At 47.9% G+C, this 27,925-nt stretch overlaps 1 protein-coding gene across 1 annotated transcript; it reads right to left on the bottom strand.

The window, feature by feature from the left end:
- Positions 1 to 3,116: 3,116 nt before the first annotated feature.
- LOC145337271 (zinc-binding protein A33-like) lies at positions 3,117 to 27,834 on the bottom strand. Its single transcript, XM_080182060.1, has 6 exons — positions 27,570 to 27,834; positions 25,056 to 25,151; positions 14,887 to 15,120; positions 6,625 to 6,647; positions 6,416 to 6,531; positions 3,117 to 3,694 (listed from the first exon to the last, which is right to left on the bottom strand). Exons 1-6 carry the CDS (start codon positions 27,753 to 27,755, stop codon positions 3,117 to 3,119), a joined length of 1,233 nt encoding a protein of 410 aa, XP_080038186.1. The 5' UTR covers positions 27,756 to 27,834.
- Between the last annotated feature and the right edge of the window lie 91 nt (positions 27,835 to 27,925).

Consider the following 27,925-nt stretch of genomic DNA (forward strand, 5'->3'; position numbering starts at 1 on the left):
GAGGAGCTGGAATCTCTCACACTCGATAGAAATATTAAACACAGACTCCTCCAGGTTACAGAAATTACAGGCAGCCTGGGAATCAGTGAATTGATTTCACTCTCCATTGCACGGGACTGCCGTGTGTAACACCCTTCACCCCAAATCCCCGATGGACAGAAGGAGGATCCCACATGGACAGCATCCCACTGGGAGACTCTGCCTCCTCCGGACAACAGGACAGAACCTCACAGAGTGTCTGGATGGGCGATGAGATCGAGGGAGTGGAAGCTGTGCAAGAGCCCGTACAGGAAACCCCTCCGGATAGAGTGGAATGGCAGAGAGGGGATTTACCCTCAATCAGACACTCCGGAACCATGGACAGGAGCTGGATTAGCCAACAAAATGTGCCCTGAATCTGATGTCCACAATATTGATCATCCACCGTCAAACTCTTTCCAGGTGGGATTGGTCAGGGTGGATCCTGTGGGCCAGCACAGTGCCAAGGTGAGCAGACATGGTCCTGACAAATATCCTGTCATCCGTGCTGAGGAGGGAGACTGGGCACCACTTCATAAACAGGAGGAGATCGCCCCTCTTGGGCAGGAGGACAATAATGGAGAGGAACATTTCTCCGGTCACTAGATTTTCCCTTAGGACCAGTGTGTAATCTCCCCGCCCACCCCCCAGGACATCCCAGAACCTGCTCTATGGTCAGCTTGTCCAGCCCCGGGGACTTGCCCCTCGAGAGCCGGTCAGGGACACTGGTCAGCTCAGTCAGGCTAAGGGGTACCCTCTGCACTGACCCTCAACAGATCCTCCCACAAACCTCTGTCAGCATCATCACTGGACAGGTCCAGAGAGAAGAGAGCTCGGGAATAGGCTGGGGCCTCAACGCTGATACTCTCTGATTCAAGACCAGGGATCCGTCATCATGAAGCAGCCTCAGGAGCTGCTTACGGAGTCGCTGCCTTTTTTCCAGTGAGTAGAAGATGGGGAGACAAGGTCCAGGTTCTGAAGGAACCGGATCTGTGATCTCACAAACACATCACAGAAGTCGATAATCTGCTGCTCCCTCAGAGCGCCCTTGTTCTCTCCGTACACCTTCCACGGGGCCGGATCCTTGTTGTGGGGCTTCTAGGATGCTTTGCTCGTTAATGTACTTATAATCACCATTCCCCTTAAATAGCCAGACAAAGTCACAGAATGGTTCAAAATGATTTATTGAAGACTGTAGCGATCGGACCCTCTTTAGACCATAAAGGCCAGACAGAGTTCAGAATTTAGAAATACACAAGCAGTTATAGTTTCAAATTTGATTACAAGTAATTAACATATACCAATCAATGTACAGGAGTTATCTCTATCCACTCACAGTTATAGATTAAGGTTACATCATTCATAAGATACAGATATTGAAACAAATCACAATCACATTACGCTTGCTTAATTGTAATATCCAATCAGAGTTGAGTTTTGATTGTAGGTTATTGTTCCAACTATCTTTGGACACTCCAGCTGTGTCTGAGTGTGAGAACACAAATCAATCCTCCTATTCCAAATGTCTGCTTCAATGGCCTGTCCCAGACAAAGGCATCTTCCTCCCCTTCTGTTTATATGAAAGGTCTGTAACTCAGACACTCGGCCTTTGCCTGGCAATAGCAGCTTACTATCCTGATATGCATGTCTCTGCTGTTAAACTGTGTGCAGGCTTTTTTGTGGTTTAACCTTTCACTTGACACAGTTATTAATATGGCTACTCTTCACTTCTATAATTATTAGTATGGGTACTATTCCCCCTCAGTCCTCAACTCAGAGTGAACTCCAGGTCGAGCACCTCCTGCTCCCACCCCTCGATCCTGGTCTTCTGTCCCCTCATTGAACCCCTCACAGTCTCCCGACAGAAGATGTGAACCTTCTGCGAGACGTCAGCTCCAACCATCGGTTGAGGGTCAGCTGGACTTTGCCACGAGCTGTCAGCTCGGAATTCCCAGAATTCCCTGAGGGAGATGAAGGGGAGTCCCCCACTGACGATGGACTCTAAATCCTCCTCGGTGCCCTCCACTAAGTCCCAGTCCTCCTCAGTCTTCTCACTATCAGTGACCACCAGCCCTCACCCCAGTCATACCAGCCTCTGTCACCATCCCCCTCCCAGGATCGAGGGCAGAGAGCCGCTCCCTGGGCTGCTCTGGAGGTTCTGGGTCAGAGAGTGACAGTGGTTCTGGGCTCCGCTCCACCTCAGGCACCGGGTCACACAGTGACTGAGGGAAAAGCTCTAACCCCAGAACAAGCAACCCCAGGTTTAAAATCAGAGATGGAGAAAGGGGGCTTTCCCCCTACCCCACCCCCCCAACCGAGTGACCCAGTGTGTGGCACCTTCCCCTCCCCCACCCAGTGATCCAGTGTGTGGGGCCTTCCACTCCCCCACCCAGTGACCCAGTGTGTGGGGCCTTCCCCTCCCCCACCCAGTGATCCAGTGTGTGGGGCCTTCCCCTCCCCCACCCAGTGACCCAGTGTGTGGCACCTTCCCCTCCCCCACCCAGTGATCCAGTGTGTGGGGCCTTCCCCTCCCCCACCCAGTGACCCAGTGTGTGGCACCTTCCCCTCCCCCACCCAGTGATCCAGTGTGTGGGGTCTTCCCCTCCCCCACCCAGTGACCCAGTGTGTGGGGCCTTCCCCTCCCCCACCCAGTGACCCAGTGTGTGGGGCCTTCCCCTCCCCCACCCAGTGACCCAGTGTGTGGGGCCTTCCCCTTCCCCACCCAGTGACCCAGTGTGTGGGGTCTTTTTAATCAATTCCTCGATCAGGTCGAGCAGGTCCTGGGGGATATCAGCCCGTGTCCGGGTGGGCTCAGCCTCATCGACCTCGCCCGTCCCAGCCTCCAGTGTGTCCGACTTGGTGACGAGTGACTGGATTATATCGAGTGGATCCTCCGGCCCTCCCTCAGGCAGGGGTCCTCACACATCCCCGGGAGTTACAGGCCGGACCGGAGGGATCCGTCTCACCCTCCCGAGGAATGGACGACCCCCGCTGACAGTGTGTGATAATGGGAGGGGGGCAGGATCTGCTAAGGACACCAACCCCTCTTCCACAGAGGAACAAACCCCACCCCCACCCCCACCTACAAGAAACTGTCTTTATTTGGATGAAGGGTTAAAACCCTCATCCTCCTGGATTGTTACTGTCCGGGGACAGATTTTCAGGGGTTCTGTGTTTTTACCCCCATCAGTGAGATATGGACTGAAATAAGGATAGAGTTTCTCAGTGAATGTACCAGTGAAAGTGTAGATATGGGACTTGTTATCCGAGTTATAAAAGGACACCTTCCCTCCCTCATAATCCAGACAGACTCGAATCTTTCTCGGATTCACACTCAGATCTAAATGTTTCCATGGTTTCTCACAAGCCCAGTATTTATTCCTCTTTCTCAGTGCCATTGCCCAGTATCCGGAACCTGGATACAGGGTGATTTTCCCTTTCCTATTGATGGATTCCTTGGCCACACCCACACTCCACTTTGTCTTGTTTCCCACCTCCACCTCCCAGGAATGTTTTCCTGATGTGAATCCCTCTGATCCCAGGACACGGAGATAGTAATTAAATCTCTCCGGATTGTTAGGGAGCTGCTGCCGTTTCCCGGTGTATCTCACGGTGCTCAGGTCCTCAGACAGGAGAAGTTCAGGATGGGCTGTATTAGGGTCGAAGGTGACTGGAGCTGGGAACAGATGGACACGGATAAAATGTTAGTCAGACTCACTGTAACTTTCACAGCCGGTTAGTGATTGGGAAAATCAGCAATGATCCAGAATTAGAAATTCATCCCCCGGGGAAGAGCTTAAACAGCGCACAGGGGAAAGGGGAAGACACTACCCGGGGGGAAGGTTTTACCCGGACACCACACCCTGCAGTGAGGTTGAGGAAACCCCGTGACAGAGAGAGAGAAATGGAGACAGGCTGGGGGGGCGGGGTCAGACTGGGGGCGGAGCCAGGATGGGGCGGGACTAGGCGGGGGCAGGGCCTGAATGGGGGGTGTGGCATTGCCAGGGGCGGGTCATATCTCTGGGTGGGGGGGCGGGGGCGGGGGCGGGGCCGGGGCCCAGGAGAACTGAATGAGGGATCTGTAAAAACGATGGAAGAGAAACAGAGAGAGAGACAGAGCGACAGGCAGAGAGAGGGGGGCTCGTCTGCTGGTGACACGAATGCGACCCCTGAAGGTGCCTCCCCTCCTGTGTCCTGATGCGACCCGGAGGGACCTGCCATCCTGTCCAATGGCTGCAAGAGAGAGAAAGCTGGACTGGGAGAACAGGGACATGAAACACAGAGAGAGACAGAGAGAGAGAGAGACAGAGAGAGAGAGAGAGAGAGACGGAGTGAAGCAACATCAGGTTGTTACAGAAACAAGCAGCCACACTTGGACCGTGCTGAATACAAGAGACGGATTAAAGAGCGAGAGAGTCAAGTCAATGGTGGTTTAGTCTGTGCCGTGTCCCCGGGGCTGGTTGGAGAAGTGAGTGTTCCTCAGTTTGAGGGATAGTGAGTTAGAAACCGGACAGTCCGGCAGCCCCTGTTAGAAGCCCCTGATCCACCAAAACCTGTGGCTCCCCTTGTACAGCGGAGGGAAACTCCAGTCACTGATGACGGGGCCCCACCGAGGGGGCAGCGAGAGGGGAAGCGCTTTAAACCCGGGGAAAAGCAGATCATCCCGACCTGTTTCAATTGTGGGGGAAGTGGACAGTTTGTCCGAGAGTGGAGGAAACCAATGAAGGGCCAGAGTCAGGGGACTCGGAGTCAAGAGACACCCGAGACAAACACCCCGAGTTTCCGGAAATCCCACAGATGAATGAAATGGTGTCAGCACGAAAACACTCCCCAGGGTCAGGTCCATGTGGCCCAGGGAGAGGGTGTCCCGGGAAATTCAGCAGGAAGGGACTGTACCCAGCCTGAGTATCCTTGTCCACTCAGGTATGATGAGTGTGATAGACAATGTGTAGATATTATAGTGGAGGGAGAGAAAGGTAGTAGAGACAGGAGTGTCCAACACGGGAGTAGATTCACCCTCTCCTATGATCTACAGGAGGATCCATTATATTGGGAAGATTTACAGCTGATACAGGGGCTGGAGCGATATCCAAACCTTTAGGTTTTAGGGTGGGACCCCCTCCAGACAAAGTGGACATGGGTTTTAGTGAGATGGTGGCCATCGGGGGGCCGGATCGGCGATTAGAGGCCGGGTCCGGTCATCGGGAGGCCAACAGATACCGGGTCTGACCATCAGGCGACCGGGGGAGGTGAGGGGGGGATGCGCTTGTCAACCAATCTCCCGGCAGACTGAGAAATCAATGCATGTGCACTCGCCCCACCAACGGAAATCCCTTGACTCTGTGATACACTCAGTGCCGAAAATTCATTCAACTAAACTCGCCCAAAACACAGATGGGAAAATCTCCCGTATTCCCGCCTGTTGGGAGCTTAGTTTTTGGGGAAAATCATCCCGCCCCGTGTCCCAGCCACAAAACCAACAGACTTTCCTTAAGGTCGTGGGGAAAGAGCTGGAAAAGGCAGTAGCCTCTCGAGTGGAACAGGGAGTATTGGGACTGAGATGACAAATGTGAAAAGGCTTTCATTAAACTGAAAATGGACTTGCAGACTGGCCCAGCTCTGGGAGCTGTGGACCCCGACAAGGACTTTTATCTGGAAGCTGCAGCCACTGACATCAGTTTCAGTGAAGTCCTTCTGCAGGAAACAAACAGTCACTTGTGACCGGGAACCGATGTGAGCAGAGTCCCAGCAGACCTGGAAAAGGGATTTTCCACCTGTGAGGGACATCTGTTAGTGAGCTGTTGGACAGTGAAACATTTTACTGTTTTCGCCCGCACCCAGTCTCTTACATTACTGACCCACCACAATCCAATCCAACTATTGTGAGACACAAAAATCACAGAAGGAACAGGATCTAGTGTCAGAATAACCAGCTGGACTTTATTACTAAGTGGGAAAAACATGAAAGTAAACAGAATGGATGACCCTAAACTCACAGCTCATCTCAACTATCCAGGAGAAGCCCATACTTGTACTGTACAGGGTGTTTGGGAAACTGGGGGAGGATTCAGGGCAGGAATTAACCCTGAGGGATGAGATATTTATGTTGATGGCTCTAGTTTTGTGGAAGAAGGAAAAAGAAAAACAGAATGCTGGATTAATGATCCACAAAGGGAGGTTGAATGGACAATATCCTTTCCCAATACTGTGTGTTCAGCAGGTGGAGCTGGTCCTGTGACTCTCTGATCTGTCAATTCTGTATTTTAACAGAAAATTGACTGAAGTAAAATCTAATCCGTTACAAATACAATTGTATATTTATTTTAAAAAGACCAGTCCTTTCTACTAATGATCGAGAGAGCTGTCTAATAGCTGGTGTCAGGAAGCTCACACCCACCTGTATTAATCACCGTCAGCATCTTTTTCCACACTCTGTACTGCAGTGAGCAAATGTACTTCCCCACATTTATTAAAGGGTAAACCCTCTGTGGCTCTGGGAGAGTTTGTTTCACTCTGAAACAGGAGATAAAGGTCAGTGTTGGATCATTCCAGACTGGGGGAGAAATATGTTAGAAATAAAAATCACATCAAGGGTGTAAATTTTACCTTTTCTGTATATCCGGAAATTTCTGTGGAACAAGAACAATTATTACTGTTTATGTTTGGAGAACATTTTATCACAAAAAGTAAAGTAAGAGACTGGATTCCACAGAAAAGTACATTTTACATATAGAAAGTTATGGGACTGCCTCTTCCTGGACCGTGAGTTACTCCACAATATTACAAATGAGTCGATCTTCCTGCTCAACATGACTCACAGAGTGGGATTTTCCAGCTGCACTCACCCCTCATCCAGAAAATCCCACCCGAGGTCAACGGACTTGTGCATGATTTGCTCCCCACCCACTACAATTCCCATGGTGGGCAGGATGTGAACCTTTCCCCTGCAGAGTTACAATCCAATTGTAAAGTCCTGATCAATATCCAATAACTGGAATTAATTGATTGTTTGAAGAGATTCACTTTAATGTTTTCATTTTATAATTTGTATGTGTCCTGGACACAAATGTTTTTGTGAACCTTTCCCAGTGTTATCCAATAGAAATCACTGTCCTTTGTCACAATGACAAAGTGCACAGAAGGGTGTGTTGTCTGCCTGGTGCTCGGGTACAGGATGTCGCAGCTGGGCTGCAGAGGAATCTGGAGTGGGAGGGTGAGAACCCAGTTGTGGTGGTACATGTGGGTGCCAGCGACGTAGGCAAAGTGCGGACTGAGGATCTGGGGAGGGAGTATGAGAAGCTGGGAATGGAATTAAAAAGTAGAACCGACAAGGTGGTCTTCTCTGGGCTACTGCCTGAACCGAGTGCAGACGGGCGTAGGGTTGACAGGATAAAGGAAGTGAATGGGTGGCTCAGAGATTGGTGTGGGAGGAATGGGATCGAATTTATGGGGCATTGGCACCAGTATTGGGGTAGGTGGGACTTGTTCGGGCGGGATGGGGTTGGTCTGAATCGTGCTGGGACCAGAGTGCTGGCGAATCGAGTAAAGAGAACTGTAGACAGGGCTTTAAACTAATTAGGGGGGGGGAGGGTGCGAGGGTAGGTGATGTTAGGAGGTCTACAGTTAAGGATAGGGTACAGGTAAGGGAAGAGGCTGAGGATGTCCCAAGTGGTGGCGTTACGGCAAATAGGGTCCAGAAGAAGGCTGGGATGAAAGCGCTTTATCTGAATGCACGAAGCATTCGGAATAAAGTGGATGAGCTGGTGGCGCAGATCGACACAAATGGATACGATCTGGTGGCCATTACAGAGACGTGGCTGCAAGGTGACAGGGACTGGGAGATGAATGTACAGGGCTATCAAGTGTTTAGGAAGGATAGGCAGGAGGAAAGAGGGGGTGGCGTAGCTCTGCTGATTAAGGACAGCATCAAGGTGGTAGCAAGGGATGATATCGGAGCCAAAGAGCAGAAAGTGGAATCGTTGTGGGTGGAGATTAGGAACAGCAAAGGGAGGAAGACGCTGGTGGGTGTCGTCTATAGGCCCCCGAATAATGATCTGGAGGTGGGGCGGGCTGTTAACGCGCAAATAAGTGCGGCGTGCAGGAATGGGACGGCAGTAGTTATGGGGGATTTCAATCTGCATATTGATTGGTCGACCCATGTTGGACGAGGTGGGCTCGAGGAGGAGTTCTTGGAATGCTGCCGGGATAGTTTCCTGGAACAGTGTGTGTTGGAGCCGACGAGGGAGCGAGCTATCTTGGATCTGGTGCTATGTAATGAGGCGGGTAGAATTAGGGACCTTGAGGTGAAGGATCCTCTTGGAGAGAGTGATCATTGTATGGTGGAGTTTCTGTTGCAGATGGAGGAGGAGAAAGTGGGTTCCCGGACACGTGTCCTTTGTTTGAATAGAGGGGAGTATGGTAGGATGAGAGAAGAATTGGCGAATGTGGACTGGGGGAGCGCGTTGGAAGGTAGGTCTGCTGAGGAGCAGTGGAGGATCTTTAAGGAGATCTTTCTTGGTGCTCAGCAGAAATTTATTCCGATGGTTAAAAAGGACAGTAGGAAGAGAGGTAATAAGCCGTGGATAACGAAGGAGGTGAAGGAAAGTGTTAAATTAAAAGCGGAGGAATTTAGAGTAGCTAAGAGCAGTGGGCGAGAAGAGGATTGGGAAAGGTTTAAATGTCAACAAAGATTGACAAAAAAGTTGATAAAGGAGGGTAGAAGAAGCTATGAAGCTGGGCTAGCACTTAATATAAAAAAGGATAGCAAGAGTTTTTATAAATATATAAAAAGGAAGAGGCTGGCTAGGGTGAACGTTGGTCCCTTAGCGGATGAGAAAGGGGACCTAGTGGTAGGGGATGGGGATATGGCTAAGGTCTTGAATAACTTTTTTGTTTCTGTCTTCACGGAGGAGGACGTGAATAATTTGCCGGGTGTTAGCGATGGAAAGGTGGTAGGACTGGAGGGTCTTAATGACATTACTGTTACTAGAGAGGTGGTGCGCGACAGACTGGAGGGGCTGATTGTGGACAAGTCCCCAGGACCGGATGGAATGCATCCGAGGGTTCTGAAAGAAATGGCGGAGGTGATAGTGGATGCCTTGGTGGTTATTTTCCAGACGTCGCTGGATTCCGGGGAAGTGCCGGAGGATTGGAAAACGGCTAATGTTACGCCGTTGTTTAAGAAGGGTGCCAGGCAAAAGGCGGGGAATTACAGGCCGGTTAGTTTAACGTCTGTGGTAGGTAAAATGTTAGAATCCGTCATTAAGGAGGAAATTGCGAGGCATCTTGAAGGGAATTGCTTGATAGGGCAGACGCAACACGGTTTCATTAAAGGGAAGTCGTGTCTGACCAATTTACTGGAGTTCTATGAGGATGTGTCTAGGGCGGTGGATAGAGGAGAGCCGGTGGATGTGGTCTTTCTGGATTTTCAGAAGGCGTTTGATAAGGTACCTCACAAGAGGTTACTGCAGAAGGTCAGAGGACATGGAGTTGGGGGTAGGGTGTTAGCGTGGATAGAGGATTGGTTGTCAAATAGGAGGCAGAGAGTGGGGGTCAATGGGTGCTATTCGGATTGGCGGTTGGTGACTAGTGGGGTGCCCCAGGGGTCGGTGCTGGGGCCTCAGCTATTTACCATTTATATAGATGATCTGGAGGAGGGAACCGAGTGTAGGGTGTCGAAATTTGCTGATGACACCAAGATTGGGGGAAAGGCAAATTGTGCGGAGGGTGTGGAGAGTCTGCAGAAGGATCTAGATAGGCTGGGCGAATGGGCCAGGAAATGGCAAATGGAATTTAATGTTGGCAAGTGTGAGGTGGTCCACTTTGGTAGGAAGAATGGTAGGAAGGACTATTACTTACGTGGCGAAAAACTGCAGCAGGCGACGGTGCAGAGGGACCTCGGGGTCCTTGTGCATGAGTCGCAAAAACCCAGCCTGCAGGTGCAGCAGGTGGTCAGGAAGGCGAATGGGATGCTGGCCTTCATAGCGAGGGGGATTGAATATAAAAGTAGGGAGGTCTTGCTGCAGCTGTATAGGGCATTGGTGAGGCCGCAGCTGGAGTACTGTGTGCAGTTTTGGGCGCCGCACCTGCGCAAGGATATTTTGGCCTTGGAGGGAGTGCAGAGGAGGTTTACTAGGCTGATACCGGAGTTGAGGGGGTTGAGCTATGAGGAGAGGCTGAATAAACTAGGCTTGTACTCGTTAGAGTTTAGAAGAATGAGGGGAGATCTCATTGAGACGTATAAGATGATGAATGGGATGGATAGGATAGAGGTGGAAAGACTCTTCCCGCTCAAAAAAGACAGTAGGACTAGGGGGCACAGCCTCAAGATAAAGGGGGGGCAGTTCAGAACGGAGTTGAGGAGGAACTTCTTCACTCAAAGGGTGGTGAATCTCTGGAATTCTCTGCCCGTTGAAGTGGTGGAGGCTGCCTCGCTAAATATTTTTAAGAAGCGGGTTGATGGGTTTTTGATAAGAGAGGGGATTAAGGGTTATGGGGAGAGGGCGGGAAAGTGGAACTGAGCCACGACAGATCAGCCATGATCTTATTGAATGGCGGGGCAGGCTCGAAGGGCCAGATGGCCTACTCCTGCTCCTATTTCTTATGTTCTTATGTTCTTAAATCACTATCTATCCGAGAAAGATGGATAAAGCTCCAAAGTTAGTTTTACGTTCAGCCTTGGGGCTCATCAAACTTGCATTTGAATCTTTGTCTGCAGTTATCCTATTTTGTACTTTGCATTGGTGTTCAAAAGGAGAGGGATACATGGATCGGTGGTGTCTCAGAGGGATATGTAAACCCTTTAGAACAAGTCGTCATTACGAGGGAGGAAATGTTAGCTGTATTAAAAAGCATTAAGGTAGACAAATCCCCAGGGCCAGATGGCATCTATCTCAGCTAACTGAGGGAGACAAGAGATGAAATTACCGGTCCTTTAACATAAATCTTTGCTTCCTCGTTGGCCACAGGTGAGGTCCCAGAGGATTGGAGGATAGCCAATGTTGTCCTGTTATTTAAGAAGAGTAGCAAGGATAATCTGTGTAATTATGGTTCAGTGAGCTTGATGTCAGTGATAGTGAAATTGTTGGAGAAGACTCTTAGGATCTATACATATTTGGAACTGAATGGTCTTATTCGCGACCGACACAAGGTTTTGCATGAGGGAGGTCATCTCTCACTAATTTAATTGAGTCTTTTGACGAGGTGACAAAAATGATTGATGAGGGAAGGGGTGTGGATGTTGTCTACATGGACGTTAGTAAAGCATTTGACAAGGTCCCTCATGGCAGGTTGGTGCAAAAGATTTAACCACATGGGATCAAGGGTGAACTAGCTAGATGGACTCAGAATTGGCTTGGCCATAGAAGACAGAGGATAACGGTGGAAGGATGCTTTTCTAAATGGAGGTCTGTAACTGGTATGTTCCGCAGGGATCAGTGTTGGGACTTCTGTTGTTTGTAATCTATATTAATGACTTGGAAGAAAACATAGCTGGTCTGATTAGCAAGTTTGTGGATGATACTAAGTTTGCTGGAGTTGTGGATAGTGATGAAGATTGTTAGAGAATACAGCAGGATACAGATAGGATGGACAATTGGGTGGAGAAATGGCAGATGGAATTTAATCCGGACAAATGCGAAGTGATGCATCTTGGTAGATCCAATTCAGGTGGGAGCTGTAAAATAAATTCCAGAACAATCAGGAGCATAGACACAGAGAGAGGTTTGGGTGTGCAGGTCCACAGATCCCTAAAAGTGTCAGCAAAGATGCAAAAGGTGGTGAAGAAAGCATATGGCATGCTTACCTTCATTGGCTGGGGCACCGAGTATCAAAGTTGGCAAATTATGTTAGTTATATAAAACATTGGTTCACCCAGATTTGTAATATGTGTCCAATTCTGGTTACCACACAACCAGGAAGATGTGGAGGCTTTGGAGAGAGAAAAGGTTTACCAGGATGTTTCCTGGTATGGAGGGTATTAGCTATGAGGAGAGATTGAATAAAGTGGGATTGTTCTCCCTGGAAAGACGGAGGCTGAGGGATGACATGAAAGAAGTTTATAAAATTATGAGGGGCATAGATAAGGTGAATTTTTGGAAGCTTTTTCCCAGGACACAAATGACAATTATAAGGGACACAAGTTCAAGATAAGAGGGGAAAGGTTCAGTGGAGACGTGCGGGGGAAGGTTTTTTACACAGAGGACAGTATTGGCCTGGAATGCACCGCCAAGGGTGTTGATTGAGGCAGATACATTTGCGACATTTAAAACTCATCTGGATTGACACATAAACAGACAGGGAATAGAGAGATACAGACAGTTGGTCTAGATAGGACGTGATTGGTGCAGGCTTGGAGGGTCGAAGGGCCTGTTCCTGTACTGTACTGTTCCTCGTTTTTTGTTCAGATAGAGTGTCAGAGCACTTAGTGTAAGCTGGAAAGCTGAAGCATACAGAATGAATTCTAATGTCAGCTACACTTGCTGTGAGTCACACTGAGCTCAATGAGCAACCAGCTGAGTGGGAACTCCATTGTCACAGGGAGCGGCTTTCAGCTGAGATGTTAAACCGAGCTCTCTGCTGTCTGTTCAGGTGAAGGTAAAAGGTCATAAGACTGGAGCAGGAGAAGGTCTTTGACAGAATATTGCACACCTAGATGATGGATGTGCTCTCCAAAATGGGGTTTGGGAGAGAATCTGAATCCAACTGCTCGACACAAACACCAGTAGTGCAGTTTCAGTTAATGGGTGAGAATCAGAAAGCTTTCCAATTAAATCTGTAGTCAGGCAGGGCTGCCCCTCTCTCCTGTTTGTGTGTTGTTTAGAATCATTTGCTGAGTCCACCAGGAAGAATTCAAATATAAGAGCAGTGACAATCCCAGGCAGCAGAGGCACTGTGCTTGGATGATGTTGCCGTCTTTTGCTCGGATCCGCTGTTGATGCACAAACATCAACATCTGCAACCAGTTCAAACAGGCCTGGGAAGCCATGGTAAATCGTGGGAAGAGTGAGGCCATGTTCTTTGGGAACTGGGTGGATCAACAATTAGTCTCCTTTACTGTCAAATCAGGCAGCTTGAGGATACTGGAAATATGGTTTGGAGGGATCAGGGCATGCATTAGAATCTGGAGAGAGCGAGTAGCTATAATGAACCAAAACCTGGGTATATGGGAATGATGCTCCCTCTCCATTGCAGGCAAGAAGCTGGTCATCAGGTGTGAGGTGCTCTCAGTATTGGTGTACATGGCACAGGTCAGACTCGTTCCCCACTCCTGTGTGTGGCAATCACGCAAGCCATTTTCTGCTGCATTTGGGGGTCAAAAATGGACCATGTTTGTAGTGATATACAAACCTCTAGATAAAGGGGAGAAAAGCATGCCAAACATTGTCCGAATCCTGATGGCCACCTTTGTGTCTGGCTGCATGAAGCTGTGCGTAGATCCTCGGTACGCAAACATTAGGTGCCTCTACGTACTGAGGTTCTATCTGTCCTCAGTATTGTAAAGAATGGGTCTGGCCACATTGCCACAGAACGTTCCAAGTACTTAGACTGTGCCATACCACCTTCCTTCATGGAAACGTTTATGTGGAGAAACATCTTTGATGATAAGCCCATCTGGCAGTGGTCAGCATGCCTAGAGGCCCTGAAGGGAAAGGAGATGGTGGATCCTGTTGGATGGTTCCCTGAGCAGACTGTTAAGGTCATGTGGCAGAACACCTCATCACCAGAAATTTCAAACAAGTACCAAAACCTAACTTGGCTGGTAGTGAGAAAGGCCCTCCCGTCAGATCCTTCCTACAGGCATGAGTCTCACCCCATCTGCACATTGCCCTTGAAGAGACTGTTGTCCACCCTCTTGTGAAATCAGCCTTTGCAAAGAAGGTGTGGAGAAAGATGAGGTGGTTTTGTCAAGATTCATCATGAGCAGCTCCGTGATACAGGACTCTGTGCTCTACGGGCTGTTCCCAGGGATACACTCCAATATAATCATCAGCTGCTGCTGGAGAATCATCAACGCCGTGAAAGACACTCTTTGGTCTGCCCGAAACTTGTTGGCCTTCCAGCGCAAGAAACTGCAGACTGGCACATTCCAAAGCTCAGGACGATGTGCTGAGGGACGCACTGAAGCTTGGGGCAGCTGCTGCAGAATCCCACTGGGGAAGGTCACTGTCTAAGACCTTTCAACCACAGTAAAGTGAAGGGAGCAGAACCCTCTTGGACCAAATGAGTCACTGAATGTATACAGTAAATATTATCCTTCTCACAATTGTATTCATGCAACTCAGGGTGCAACTTGATCTCTGCAGATAATCTTTCAATACCTTAGCACCATCTGTAAGGGCCATTTTGAAATGTCCATAATGTTTCTTTGTGTTGAAGTAGCTCAATGTTTAACAGAATGTAGATAAAGAAGCTGAATAATTGCACTTTGTGTGATGGTCATTTTGAAATGTTTGGCGTGTTCTTTAAGATATTTTATGAATAAAGTATATTTTTGCAATCATAAAGCAAAGCCTGGCAGGATCCTGGATTGTTGTTCCCAGTCTCAGACCAACAGCTGTACTGGAAATGTACACTCAGGGGAGAATGGTCTGATCATTCTGAGGGTTTCTCACTTTGTATGAAGCTGATTTTCTTCATTGTTTAATTTGATGAAACTATCCCTCTATAATATTACTCTAAACAAGCTCCAGATTTCGTCATTTCCATGTTAAAGACAGCCGTTAGTGATCTTAGTGTGAGACAGAGAAATCCAAATGTCACAGGTGATTGGGGTAATTTTGGTCAGTGAGTTTTATATTCTAGATTTTGATGACACAACCTGCTCATTCTTCAAGACGGTGAAGCAGAGAAAAATAAAGAAACAGTTACCGTTAAAAACTTGATATTGTCCTGTTCACTCAGCTCTTGTTCAATATCCTGAACAGTGACTGAAAGCGATGAGATTTCCTCCGTTATCTTCTCAATCCTCTCCTTCATCTCCTGACTCTTTTTCTCTTTCTCAAGTTTCAGATCTTCCAACACAATCCTCTCTTCCTCACGGAGAAACTGGTGAAGTTTTTCAAATTCAGCTTTAATCTGTTTCTCTGTCTTTACACTTTGATCCTTTAGAAAATATCAGTGAGATTGAAAAATCAAATGAGGATGTTTAAAAGGTTGTTCAGCCTGAGCAGTTCTGTCCATATCAGAATATTAGAGAGAAAAACTTCCCAATCCTGTTAATTTCCAATCCTGATAATTTGACAAAGAACAAAGAAAATTACAGCACAGGAACAGGTCCTTTGGCCCTCCAAGCCTGCACCGACCATGCTGCCCAAGTGAACTAAAACCCCCTACCCTTGCAGGGACCATATCCCTCCATTCCCATCCTATTCATGTATTTATCAAGATGCCCCTTAAAATTCACCATCATATCTGCTTCCACTACCTCCCCTGGCAACGAGTTCCAGGCACCCACCACCCTCTATATAAAAAACTTGCCTCTTACACTCCTTTAAACCTTGTCCCTCGCACTTTCAACCTACGCCCGCTAGTAATTGATTCTTCGACCCTCGGAAAAAGCTGCTGACTAACCATTCTGTCCATGCCTGTCATAATGTTGTAGACTTCTATCAGGTCTCCCCTCAACCTCCGTCGCTCCAGTGAGAGCAAACCAAGTTTCTCCAAAGCTAATTCTTGTAGCTAATGCTCTACATACCATCCTGGTAAATTTTTTCTGTACCCTCTCTAAAACCTTCACATCCTTCTGGTAGTGTGCCGACCAGATCTGAACACTATATTCCAAGGGCACTGCAGCCTATTGTGCTGACAGTCCAGCCTTCGCAGGGCAGGTTCACTAAGATTCTGTGAAGCTGCAACATGACTTGCCAATTTTTAAACTCAGTGCTCTGGCTGATGAAGGTAAGCATGCCGTGTGCCTTCTTGACTACCTTCTCTACCTGCATTGTCACTCTCAGTGACCTGTGTACCTGCACACCCAGATCCCTCTGCCTATCAGTACTCTTAAGGAATCTGCCATTTACTGTATATTTCCCGTCTGTATTGGACCTTCCAAATGCATTACCTCACATTTGTCCGGATTAAACTCCATCTGCCATCTCTCCGTCCAAGTGTCCAACCAATCTATATTTTGCTGTATCCTCTGACAGTCTCCATCGCTATCCACAATTCCACCAACCTTTGTGTCGCCCACAAACTTATTAGTCAAACCAGCTATATTTTCCTCCAAATCATTTATACACATATTACAAACAGCAAAGGTCCCAACACTGATCCCAGAGGAACTCCACTTGTCACAGCCTTCCATTCAGAAACACACCCTTCCACTGCTACCCTCTGTCTTCTATGACCAAGCCAGTGGGGCTGTTTATCTGATTTATTTTATATAAAGAATATTATTCCTTAATGTAGTGACATCTAGTTAATCGATTAGATGTTTAGACAAATGATTACCAGATGGTCACTTATTCAAGAGAGGGAGCTTTAACTGGGGGATCGAGTTGCTGATTTCTCTGTTTGCTTTAGTAGGGACTATTTTTTGATTTAAAATCTAGGTTTTAGATTCTTTCTCAAATAAAAACACCTCCTGTATGGCCTGATGTTCCTCTCGGGGTGCACCCGAAGTCAGTGTGGGTGGGAGCAGATGTGAAACTGTTCCTGTTGTTAATGTGAGATTACACTGGGTGACCAATTCAGGCCTGGCCAGAGTGTAACGCGTCTGCTAGTTGGGCTAACACTGTGCGCAGGTGTGAATGTGTCGGGCACTGGGTCCAATGAGGAACGGGCAGGAGGTTTAATTCGGAGGAGACAATTCCCTGAAGACTGGCTGGAGTTGTGGGGGAAGCTGAGTGAGGTTTATTTAACAGTTATAAATAGCTGTGTATAGTCACTCCATCGGCACCAGGAAGGCAGGGAAAGCGTGTGGGCAAGTTGGGTGGGCTACCTGCCCCCTGTTTCACCAATGCGTGCCTGGATGTGCTAGTGCAGGATGTCAGTGCCAAGTGGCACATTTGGATGCTCAGGGAAAGAAAGTGCCCCACCTGACAAAGAAGGCCTGGTCGGTGACTACCACCCAGGTCAGTGGACACCAGGTTGTGGTGCTGTACCTAGCTGCTGTGCTGCAAAAGGTTTGATAATCTTCTGTGGTTGATAAGGGTTAGTGCAGAGATGGCATGGACCTGTGTAGAGGTGTAGTTAGGTGTTCAGTCTCCTCAGTGCTCAGAGGTCTGAGTATGTGTATCAACTGCACTGAAACCTGCCCTGCTAAGGCTGGACTGTCAGCACAATAGGCTGTGGTGCTTTGCAGGCGAAGGTGTGCCAGTGTTTAATGGTCTGCCAATTGCCAATGTGAGGGAGGGGACATTGTGAATGAACCTTAAGAAAGATGGAAGTCTCCCCTGTCAGGAGAAGACAAGTCACAAAGCTGCAGAGTGCCGCTGAGCCAGTGGGGGAATCCCCAATCTGCTGGTCCTCACTCAGAGTGAGAGAAATGCTCTCGAGTTGAATTTCCACCAGCCAGCTCATTCCTCCAGTCCTGGTGAGATCTGGGATGAAGGTAAGAGTGCAGGTCCCAGATGTGTGTGCCATAGGAACATGTCATGGGACCCTCATTAGAAAGTGAGCTGCCCCAGCCAGAGTGGCCTCTGAAGCTCCAATACAGACAGTACAACATCACTCCAGTGTCTCAACAGGCAGCCTTGCATGTGTAGTGACGTTGATGATGGAATTGACTGATGTGGCTTCTTTCCACAGATGAGCCAACTGCACCAGCCGCAGTCCACCCCAAGCACCTCCCCCTAAGCGCCAAGGGAACATTGCTCCGGCGCCTGTGTCACGCTGTACCTCAGAGCCAGGCATCAGTTCAGATACTCACATGTTGGTGGGTGTTAGGTCATCACCTTTACAGGTGGTGCACAGTGGTGAGGGTCCAGCACACCCACATGAGGAGGTGGAAGAGGCAAAGTGATCCCAGGATGCTGACATTGGGAGCACTGCTGAAGACCAGGACCATGCTGAGTCCGGGGCAGATGGTGAGCCTCTGAAGCTGCATATCCAGCGGGATGCGTGGGCAGAAAGGGCAGAGATCCACGAGGATCTGAATGCCATGGTCTCCATCATTGAGGAATCTGTGTGGAACCTGAGCACTGTGTTAACCCTGAGCACTGAGTGCACAGCCTCCTCAATTGACAGAGTGACGACTGAAGAGACAGCTTAACGGACACCCTCAGGAATTCCAGGGGAAGTGTTTGAACCTGCAAACCAGCGCACTGACTGCGACCTCAGGAGATCACTGCCAGTGTGAGTGATGGATGAGGAACCAAGTGTCTCTGCTAAGTGCTGTCCATCACTGATGAGCAGAGAGGTCCAAATGCAATTCACGCTGCTGGCTGAGCTTCCTGTTGTTTCTATGGTTCCTCAGGGTTAGGCAAGGTGAGTTACCGGTCAAATTTTTCAAAGTGTGTCCATAGGTCTAAGGGTAGTCAAATAAATGGCAGGGAGACGTGTCAGCTGTGTAAGGTGCAATATGTGGGAGTTCCTGGAGACACAGCATCTCCAGAGAGTCCACATCTGCACCAAATGTCTGGAGTTGCAGCGTTTGAGGGCCCGGGTTAGGCAACTGGAGTTGAGGCTGGAGGATTTATTTTTAGTGAGGGAAAATGAGGCACTAATGAATAGGAACCAGATTCAAGAGGGGATCCCAGAGCCAAGGAGGGGGGATGGGTGGGTTACAGTTAGGAAGGGGAAAAAGAAGAGGAGTAATGTTCCAAAGACTACCCCAGGGGTAGTCTCTCAAGATAGCAGGGGTAAGGCACCAACTGAGGTGGAAAGGGCACAAGGGGAAGAGGAAAATGCCTCAGAGGGAAGGAAGGGGGCTGGATGTGAGATAGTGGTGGGGGACGGGAGGGTTAGAGGAATTGATAGGCGGTTCTGTGGGCAAAAGCGGGACTCCAGGATGGTGGTCTGCCTCCCTGGAGCAGGGGTACAGGATGTGTCGGAGAGGGTAGAGGGAATGTTGAAGTGCCAAGGGACCCAGGCGGATGTAATTATACATGTAGGAGAGAAGGACATAGGAAGGAAGAGTAGGGGGGAAATACGTATGCAGTTCAGGGAGTTGGGAGCCAGGCTGAAGTGCAGGGCCTCCAGGGTGGTGATCTCTGGGCTGTTGCCAGTGCCCAGCAATAGCAGGGATAAGAATAATGAGATCCTGCAGCTGAATGCGTGGCTGAGGGATTGGTGCAGGACTGAGGGTTTTAGTTTTGTTGACCATTGGGAAGTCTTTGCAAAGGAAGGGCACTTGTATAAGAGGGATAGGGAACACTTAAATGGGAAGGGGACACATATTTTAGCTGGGAGGTTGGCTGGAGTGTTTAGGCAGGGTTTAAACTAGTGTGGAGGGGGTGGTGGGGAGGAGAGAGACAGCTCAGGCACTGGGAGTGAGTTGGAGGTCAGGGGAAGTCTAGATGATAGGAAAATCCCCCAGGAGAAGAAGGATCCGAGAGGGCCTGAGGGTCTTAGGTGCATCTGTTTTAATGCGAGGAGTGTGACGGGAAAGTTGGATGAACTTCGGGCCTTGATGTTCGCGAGGAATTTAGATGTGGTGGCAGTGACAGAGACGTGGTTAAAGGAGGAGCAGGACTGGCAGCTAAATATTCCAGGGTATAAGTGTTTTAGGCGTGATAGAGGTGGGTTGAAAAGAGGAGGGGGAGTGGCACTCTTAGTTAGGGAGCAGATCACAGCAGTGCAGAGGGAGGATAACATGGAGGGGCTGGAAATTGAGTCTCTGTGGGTGGAGTTGAGGAATAGGAAGGGGGCCATTACTATGCTAGGAGTGTACTATAGGCCACCTGATAGCCCACGGGCAGTGGAAGAGGGTATATGTAGGGACATTTTGGATAAGTGTAGGAAGAATAGGATTGTTGTAGTGGGAGATTTTAATCTCCCTGGGGTGGATTGGAAGGTGCCTAGAGCTGGGGGGTCTGATGGGGAGGAATTTGTAAGATGTGTATTGGAAGGATCCTTGCAACAGTATGTAGATAGCCCGACTAGAGAGGGGGCGATACTGGATTTAGTTCTGGGAAATGAGCCGGGTCAGGTGGTTGAGGTTGCGGTAGGTGAACATGTGGCTAATAGTGACCACAACTCCGTCTACTTTAGGATACGAATGGAAAAAGACGAGAGCTGTCCTCAGGGGAGGGTGCTAAATTGGGGGAAGGCTAGATACAGCCGGATTAGGCAGGAGCTTAGGGATACAGACTGGGATAGGCTGTTGGAAGGCAAGACCACGTTAGGCATGTGGGAGTCTTTCAAGGGAAAACTGCAAAGGGTGCAGGAAAGGCACGTGCCAGTTAGGAGAAAGGATGGGAAAGGTAGGATTAGGGAACCGTGGATTACTAGAGATATAGAAGACCTGGTTAGGAAGAAACGAGAGGCATATGTCAGGTCTAAGCAGCTGGGAACGGAGAGAGCGTTGGAGGAATACAGAGAGAAGGAGGGATCTCAAACGGGGAGTTAGGAGAGCAAAGAGGGGGCATGAGATGGCTTTGGCAGGTAGGGTTAAGGGGAATCCAAAGGCATTTTACTCCTATCTTAAGAACAAAAGGATGGCTGGGGTAAAATCGGTCCTCTCAGGGACAGACGTGGGGAATTGTGCTTAGAGGCAGAGGGAATGGGGGAGATCCTGAATGTTTACTTTGCGTCGGAATTCACGAAGGAGAGGGGCTTGATGTCTAGTACGGTCATTGAGGGAGCAGTAGACCAATTGAAAGATCTATCGATTACGAGGGAAGAAGTGTTAGGGCTTTTAGATGGCATTAAAACCGATAAATCTCCGGGGCCTGATTGCATTTATCCTAGGCTGCTTAGAGAGGTGCGGGATGAGATTGCTGGGCCTCTGACGCGAATCTTTGTCTCTTCTTTGGACACAGGTGAGGTCCCAGAGGACTGGAGGATAGCGAACGTGGTACCGTTGTTTAAAAAGGGTAGGAGGGATAGCCCGGGTAACTATAGGCTGGTGAGCTTAATGTCAGAGGTAGGTAAGTTGATGGAGAAGACTCTTAGGGATAGGATGTCTGTGCACTTAGAGCGTTGCGATCTGATTAAGGATACGCAGCATGGCTTTGTCAAGGGAAAGGCTTGCCTTACAAATCTGGTAGAATTCTTTGAGGAGGTGACAAAAACGGTCGACAAAGGACGAGCCGTTGATGTCGTCTATATGGATTTCAGTAGGCATTTGACAAAGTCCCTCATGATAGGTTGGTACAGAAGATTAAAGCTCATGGGATATGTGGTCAGGTATCTAGATGGGTAGAGAACTGGCTTACAAAGAGGAGTCAGAGAGTAGTAGTGGAGGGGTCTTTTTCTAGCTGGAGGTCTGTCACTAGTGGTGTGCCGCAGGGCTCAGGACTGGGACCTCTTCTCTTTGTAGTGTATATAAATGATTTGGAAGAGGGAGTAGGTGGTGTGATCAGCAGATTTGCTGATGACACCAAGATGGCTGGATTGGCGGGCAGTGAGGAGCAGTGTCTGGCAATACAGCGGGATATTGATAGGCTGGTTGATTGGGCAGATACATGGCAAATGGAGTTTAATCCAGATAAATGTGAGGTGATGCATTTTGGCCGGAATAATGTAGGGGGAGTTATATGGTAAAGGGTAAACCTGTAAGGAGTATAGAATCGCAGTGAGACCTGGGGGTGCAAGTGCACAAGTCTTTGAAGGTGGCAGTGCAAGTGGAGAGTGTGGTGAAGAAAGCCTATGGTATGTTAGCCTTTATAGGAAGGGGTATAGAATATAAGAGCTGGAGTCTAATGTTGCAGTTGTACAGAACGTTGGTTAGGCCGCATTTGGAGTACTGCGTCCAGTTCTGGTCGCCTTACTACCGGAAGGACGTGGAGACTCTGGAGAGAGTGCAGAGGAGGTTTACCAGGATGTTGCCTGGTATGGAAGGACTCAGGTATGAGGAAAGATTGAAGAAATTGGGGCTCTTTTCCCTTGAAAGACGCCGACTGAGGGCAGATCTAATAGAGGTATATAAGATTATGAAGGGTATAGATAGAGTAAACAGAGGTAAGCTATTTCCTATGATAGAGACATGTAGGACAAGGGGCCATGGACTTAAGGTTAGGGGGGAGACGTACAACACAGATATTAGAGGGAGGTTTTTCACACAGAGGGTAGTGGGGTATGGAATGCTCTGCCAAGTAAGGTGGTGGAGGCAAACACGCTAGAGTCATTTAAGAGTAACTTGGACAGGCACATGACTTGAGTTGGAGATGGGTGGATATAGGAGATTGTTTTAAATAAGGGTCATTAGCATTGGGGCATCCCTGGTAATGTAAATGGGTATGGTATGATAATGTTTTTTCTCTTTTCATTCACAGGTTTTAAGTCGGTCCACCTCATGTCCGATGAGGGGCATACACGCGATGGGTCGTACTGGGGCTGCTCTTGGTTGTTCGAGATTGGCCTAGTGCTTCATGTCGTTAGTGTGTGCCTAAACTGGACAAGATACTGGGCAAGACGACAGCTCAGTGACTATCACTGATTGCTGTGCAGACACATGGATTTGGGCCGGTGTCTGTGGGAGTTTGCGCATTCTCCCCGTGCTTGCGAGGGTTTTCTCTGGATGTTCCGGTTTCCTCCCACACCCCAAAGATGTGCTGTTAGGCTGGTTGGCAGGAATAAATTGTCCCGAAATCAGTTTCCCTCAATCTGGATGGCCATAAAACAATAGACAGGGGTCGTAGGTGGAGAGGGGGACTGGTGGTGTTGAGATGTCGGCGTGGGCTCGTTGGGCCGAAGGGCCCGTTTCCCGGGCTGATTTTGTTCTTCGTTCTCACAGGGCATTCCGAACGAGGGCAGCAGCTTCTCCACTCTTTGCCGTGATGAAGCCACAGTTCCTGCGGAATGGCCAGCCATGGGGCTGGATTCTCCCTCCCAGCCGGAGACAACTCAGGCTCCACCAGTCAGAGGACTACCACCAACGGCCCACCTGGAGAGCAAAGTCAGCAGGCTGCCTCCAATGTCACTGCCAGAGAGGGGAGAAGGGGAAAGTCATGGTAGGGGTGCACTAAGACACAGCACCCAGAGGCGTCAATCTAAGGCACCTTCAGCACAATAGGGACGTGTCATGGGTGATATTATTTGTCATTTTGAAGCTTGTGTTAGGGATGGCAAATGTATACGTTCTTTTCCTGTTAATCTAAGCTAATGTAAGTGTTTTCTTTACTGTAATGGGCTGAGGTGTTTTGAACAGTCGCCAGATGCTGCATGGGCTTGTAACTGTATAGTGTTTGCAATCCTTTGGATCAGTCAAAGTATCAGAAGCGCATCTTGAGCAATCCACTGGACCTCTGCACCACCACTCTCGAGGATGCATAAGTCCCTATCCCTGGAGAGGCGTAACCTCCAATGTCATGGACCTCAGACATTATTACAGGTTGGTGCTCTGCTTGTATACTCTAACCAATGAGTAATGGTGTCTGTGGCATCCCCACCCGCCTTGGTCTCCCTGCTGAGCCCCACCACCAACTCAGCCTGTGCCTCTCAACGGTCTCTGGCTGGGATCCTGCCTGCACTCGCCTTGCCTCCTCTCCCTCCTGTTCCTCTGTTCCTCTTCAGAGGAGATCACACCAGCTGAATACATTCTCCCCATTAGAGCAGATACAGAGGGATCACTTGCTCCAATCCTCACGGAAATTTTCTTGTGATGATGCAGTCCCGAAATGCTGAAAGGGCACGCTAATAAAAGCTAAAGAATTACTGAGAAACTCAGGAACAACTCTGTACTCACACAACAATGAGCTCACAATGAGAGAAAGTGTTGCTGCTCTGTGGGCCGCATACGATTTTTACACGTGCGTGGTGATGTCGGGAAATCGTACTCAATGTCGTTTCATGAAATTTTATTCTCGAACCAGGTCAGATACACATCCAAGCATAAAATTCTGGCCCACTTCCAGACTATCAATCCTTTCTTCATTTGAAAGACCCTTATCAGGTCCCCATCTCCCCCCCCATTCCCCATAATCTTTTTCAGAGAAAAGAGCCACAGCCAGTTCAATCTTTCCAATTTAAACTCTTTTAAATTTTAAAGTTTATTTGTTAGTGTCACAAGTCAGCTTACATTAACATTGCAATGCAGTTACTCTGAAAATCCCCTAGTTGCCACACTCCGGCGCCTTTTCGGGTACACTGAGGGTACATCTCGTCAGCACATCTTTCGAACTGTGGAGGAAATGGGAGCACCCAGAGGAAACCCATGCAGAAAGGACATTATTAAACTAGAAAGAGTGCAGAAAAGATTTACTAGGATGCTACCGGGACTTGATGGTTTGAGTTATAAGGAGAGGCTGGATAGACTGGGACATTTTTCTCTGGAGCGTAGGAGGCTGAGGGGTGACCTTATAGAGGTCTATAAAATAATGAGGGGCGCAGACCAGCTAGATAGTCAATATCTTTTCCCAAAGGTAGGGGAATCCAGAACTAGAGGGCATAGGTTTAGGGTGAGAGGGGAGAGGTACAAAAGTGTTTAGAGGGGCAATTTTTTCACAAAGAGGGTGGTGAATGTCTGGAAGAAGCTGCCAGAGGTAGTAGTAGAGGCAGAAACAATTTTATCTTTTAAAAAACAATTAGATAATTACAAGGGTACGATGGATACAGAGGGATACGGGCCAAATGCGGACAATTGGGATTAGCTGAGGGGTTTTAAAACAAAAGGGCGGCATGGACAAGTTGGGCCGAAGGGCCTGTTTCCATGCTGTAAATCTCTATGAATCTATGACTCTATGACACGGGGAGAACATGCAGACTCTGTACAGTCAGTGACCCAAACCACGAATAGAATCCAGGTCCCTAGTGCTCTGAGGCAGCAGTGCTAACCTCTGTGTCACCGTGCCACCCACATAGTTCCAGGATCAACCTTGTGAATATTTTATACACCATCTCCACTCTCTCTTTATATCTATAATATGAACACAGGATCCTGCATCTTGTAATTCTGTAAGTGTATAGAATGGAAAGTAAAATAAAATCAGAAATACCTGAATGTGGGTTAATGTTTTCTCGTAATCACTTTTTACAGCGCAGCATTCCTTCTTCTTGTCCTGGACAGGCTTCAGTGAGTTTCGCAGTTCTTCCTAAACAAAAACATCAGTTAATTTGTACAATTTTCAGAAATACACACCCAAAAATTAAATAACATTTGGTTAAAATTAAAATTCTCTGAGCTCTCAGGTTTTTATGAGGCTTCAGTTTCTTCACGTGTAGCAGTTTGATGTAAACTTCCAGTTTGCTGTCTGTGTAAAACTGGTGTTTGGGATCAGTCCCCAGATTTAGGCACCACCTGACTTTCTAAACATTGAAATTAGGAATATCAAAGAATAATATGTTGCTCAAGGTATGAAGTTCAACCATGTTTTGATTTTTATGTTTTAAACTGATTTAAAATAGTATTCTGATTTAAACTGAAACTGAAACTGATTTAAAATAGTATTAAGTCACAGGTAGATAGATTTCTGATCGATGAGGGAATTAAGGGTTATGGGGAGCAGGTGGGTAAGTGGAACTGATCCACTTCAGATCAGCCATGACCTTATTGAATGGCAGGGAAGGCTCGAGGGGCTAGATGGCCTACTCCTGCTCCTATTTCTTATGTTCTTATGTAGTATTCAGAAATTATCTCTACTGTTAATGTGTTCATTCAACTGGTCAGCCCATTGCCTTTCTGTTTCTGCCTCTTACTAATAAACAACTCTGATGTCGACATCATAAAGTCAATAAGTGATTACCACAGAAGTTCTGTTTTTTGTCATAAAATGTTAACTTAGTGAGTTGGTCATATCTCAAAAAGTGTGACACATTCAGCAATAGTTACCATACCAGGCAGTTTTATCTATTTTGGGTTGCTTGTGAAATAGAGCAAATCAACTGGTTTTACAAGGCAGGCTTTCTTTGTGGATGCAGCTTGCTGTTGGCTGAGTTCTCAAAACATCTACAGTTGGATAAGTTGGATGCTTCTGATATCGTTTTTTCCCTTTTTGATCTTCCCGTATCTGAACTAGCCTCTTAAAGTAAAGTTTATTTGTTCGTCACAAGTTGGTTTACATTAACACCGCAATGAAGTTACTGTAAAATTTCCCTAGTCGCCACACTTTGGTGCCTGTTCAGGCCAATGCTCCTAACCAGCATGTCTTTCAGACTGTGGGAGGAAACCAGATCTCCCGGAGGAAGCCCACCCAGGGAGAACATGTAAACTCCACACAGACAATGACCCAAGCCGGGAATCGAACCAGTGTCCCTGGTGCTGTGAAGCAGCAGTGCTAACCACTGTGCCACCATTCTTCAGAAGTGAAACTTAATTACCTTCATTTCGTGAGTTTACATTTTAGAATGTAAATGCAAAGTCTCCTCCTTTGAAATGTTAATACATCTTCAGACCCTTTATGTTCTATTTCACATTGTTACCAGCTTGCCCTTGGAAAGCATCTGTTTGACCTGTTGCTAGTCTCATCAAAAGTACGAGCACTAGCTGCATTAACCTATCCAAACTGCCCCTGACTTTAAGCAGTCCAATAGTTTTTTAAAACATATAAATATTCCAATTTACTGGATGTGCCTGATATTTTCATGTGATCATTATTTTTCTCTAGCAGCTTGTATATTTCTTGCCTTTTGAATATCTCTGAATCTGCTCTATTATTGACAGTAGTGCCCTCACTTGACTAGGCCTCAAACTCTGCAATTTCCTCCTTAAAACTCTGTCTTTCTTCTTTGGGACATTCCAGAGAAACTACCTCTGTGACCAAAGTTTTGACCATCTGTTGTAAGATCCCCTTATCACATAGAATCATAAACTCCCTACGATGCAGAGGGAAGCCATTTGACCCATCAGCCTGCACCGACACTCTGACAGAGCATCTTCCCCAGCCTCTATCCACGTAACCTCACGTATTAACCCCGCTAATCCCCCTAACATATAGATCTTGGGGACACTAAGTGGCAATTTAGCATGGCCAACCAACCTAACCTGCACATCTTTGGAGTGTGGGAGGAAACCGAAGCAGCAGAGAAAACCCACACAGACATGGAGAGAATGCGCAAACTCCACACAGTCCCTCAAGAATTGACCCTGGTTCCCGGCAGTGCGAAGCAGCAGTGTAACCACTGTGTGCCGCCGTGCCACCCCAATTTGGGAGGCAGGAGATTTCCCAGTGCACTGGGAGATCGGGGACCTTGTATAACGGCACGCCAAGATCTCTGCAGCTGGCTTTACCAGCGAGCTCAGGCTCCATCTCCTCCCCCCTACTGGCAAGAACCGCATTCTGGCTCTTTTTTTTGCACTAAGTGCCATAAGATTGCAACTGGCAGCTCGCTGAAAACAACCATCATGATTCTCTCTCATTTCTTGCCTGTAACTTTGAATTCTTTTGTAAACTTGCATCCTGAAGAATTTAATAATAAATATTGAGAGATACTCAAACCCAAATCTATGACTGTTCCCTGTTGAGGATTCTGTTATCTGTTTCTGTGTTTTATTTTACACAGGATCTCCTCACCTTAAACTCTTCAGCAGCTTCTTCCACTGGCAGCATCTCGTGGTTTTGATGATTTTTTGAAGTCTGACAAACGACACAGATGGGCTGATTGTCAGTTTTACAGAAAACTTTCAGCTTCTCCTGGTGATGGCTGCATTCTGGTTGAATTTTATCAACTTTGTCACTTTTTACAAACGGTTCCACCATGTTGGAGAGAGTGCGGTTGGGTCTCAGATCCCTGGAGGAAGACTCTTTTCTACAGACGGGGCAGGAGGCAGTGACAGCTTCCTCCCAGTACTGGGTTATACAGGATCGACAGAAGCTGTGATCACAGTCGATTAAAACAGGATCTTTATACAGATCATGGCAAACAGCAC

The sequence above is a fragment of the Carcharhinus amblyrhynchos genome, unplaced genomic scaffold (genome assembly GCF_965287045.1).
Source record: "Carcharhinus amblyrhynchos unplaced genomic scaffold, sCarAmb.v2.hapA scaffold_45, whole genome shotgun sequence".
Classification (NCBI taxonomy): domain Eukaryota; kingdom Metazoa; phylum Chordata; class Chondrichthyes; order Carcharhiniformes; family Carcharhinidae; genus Carcharhinus; species Carcharhinus amblyrhynchos.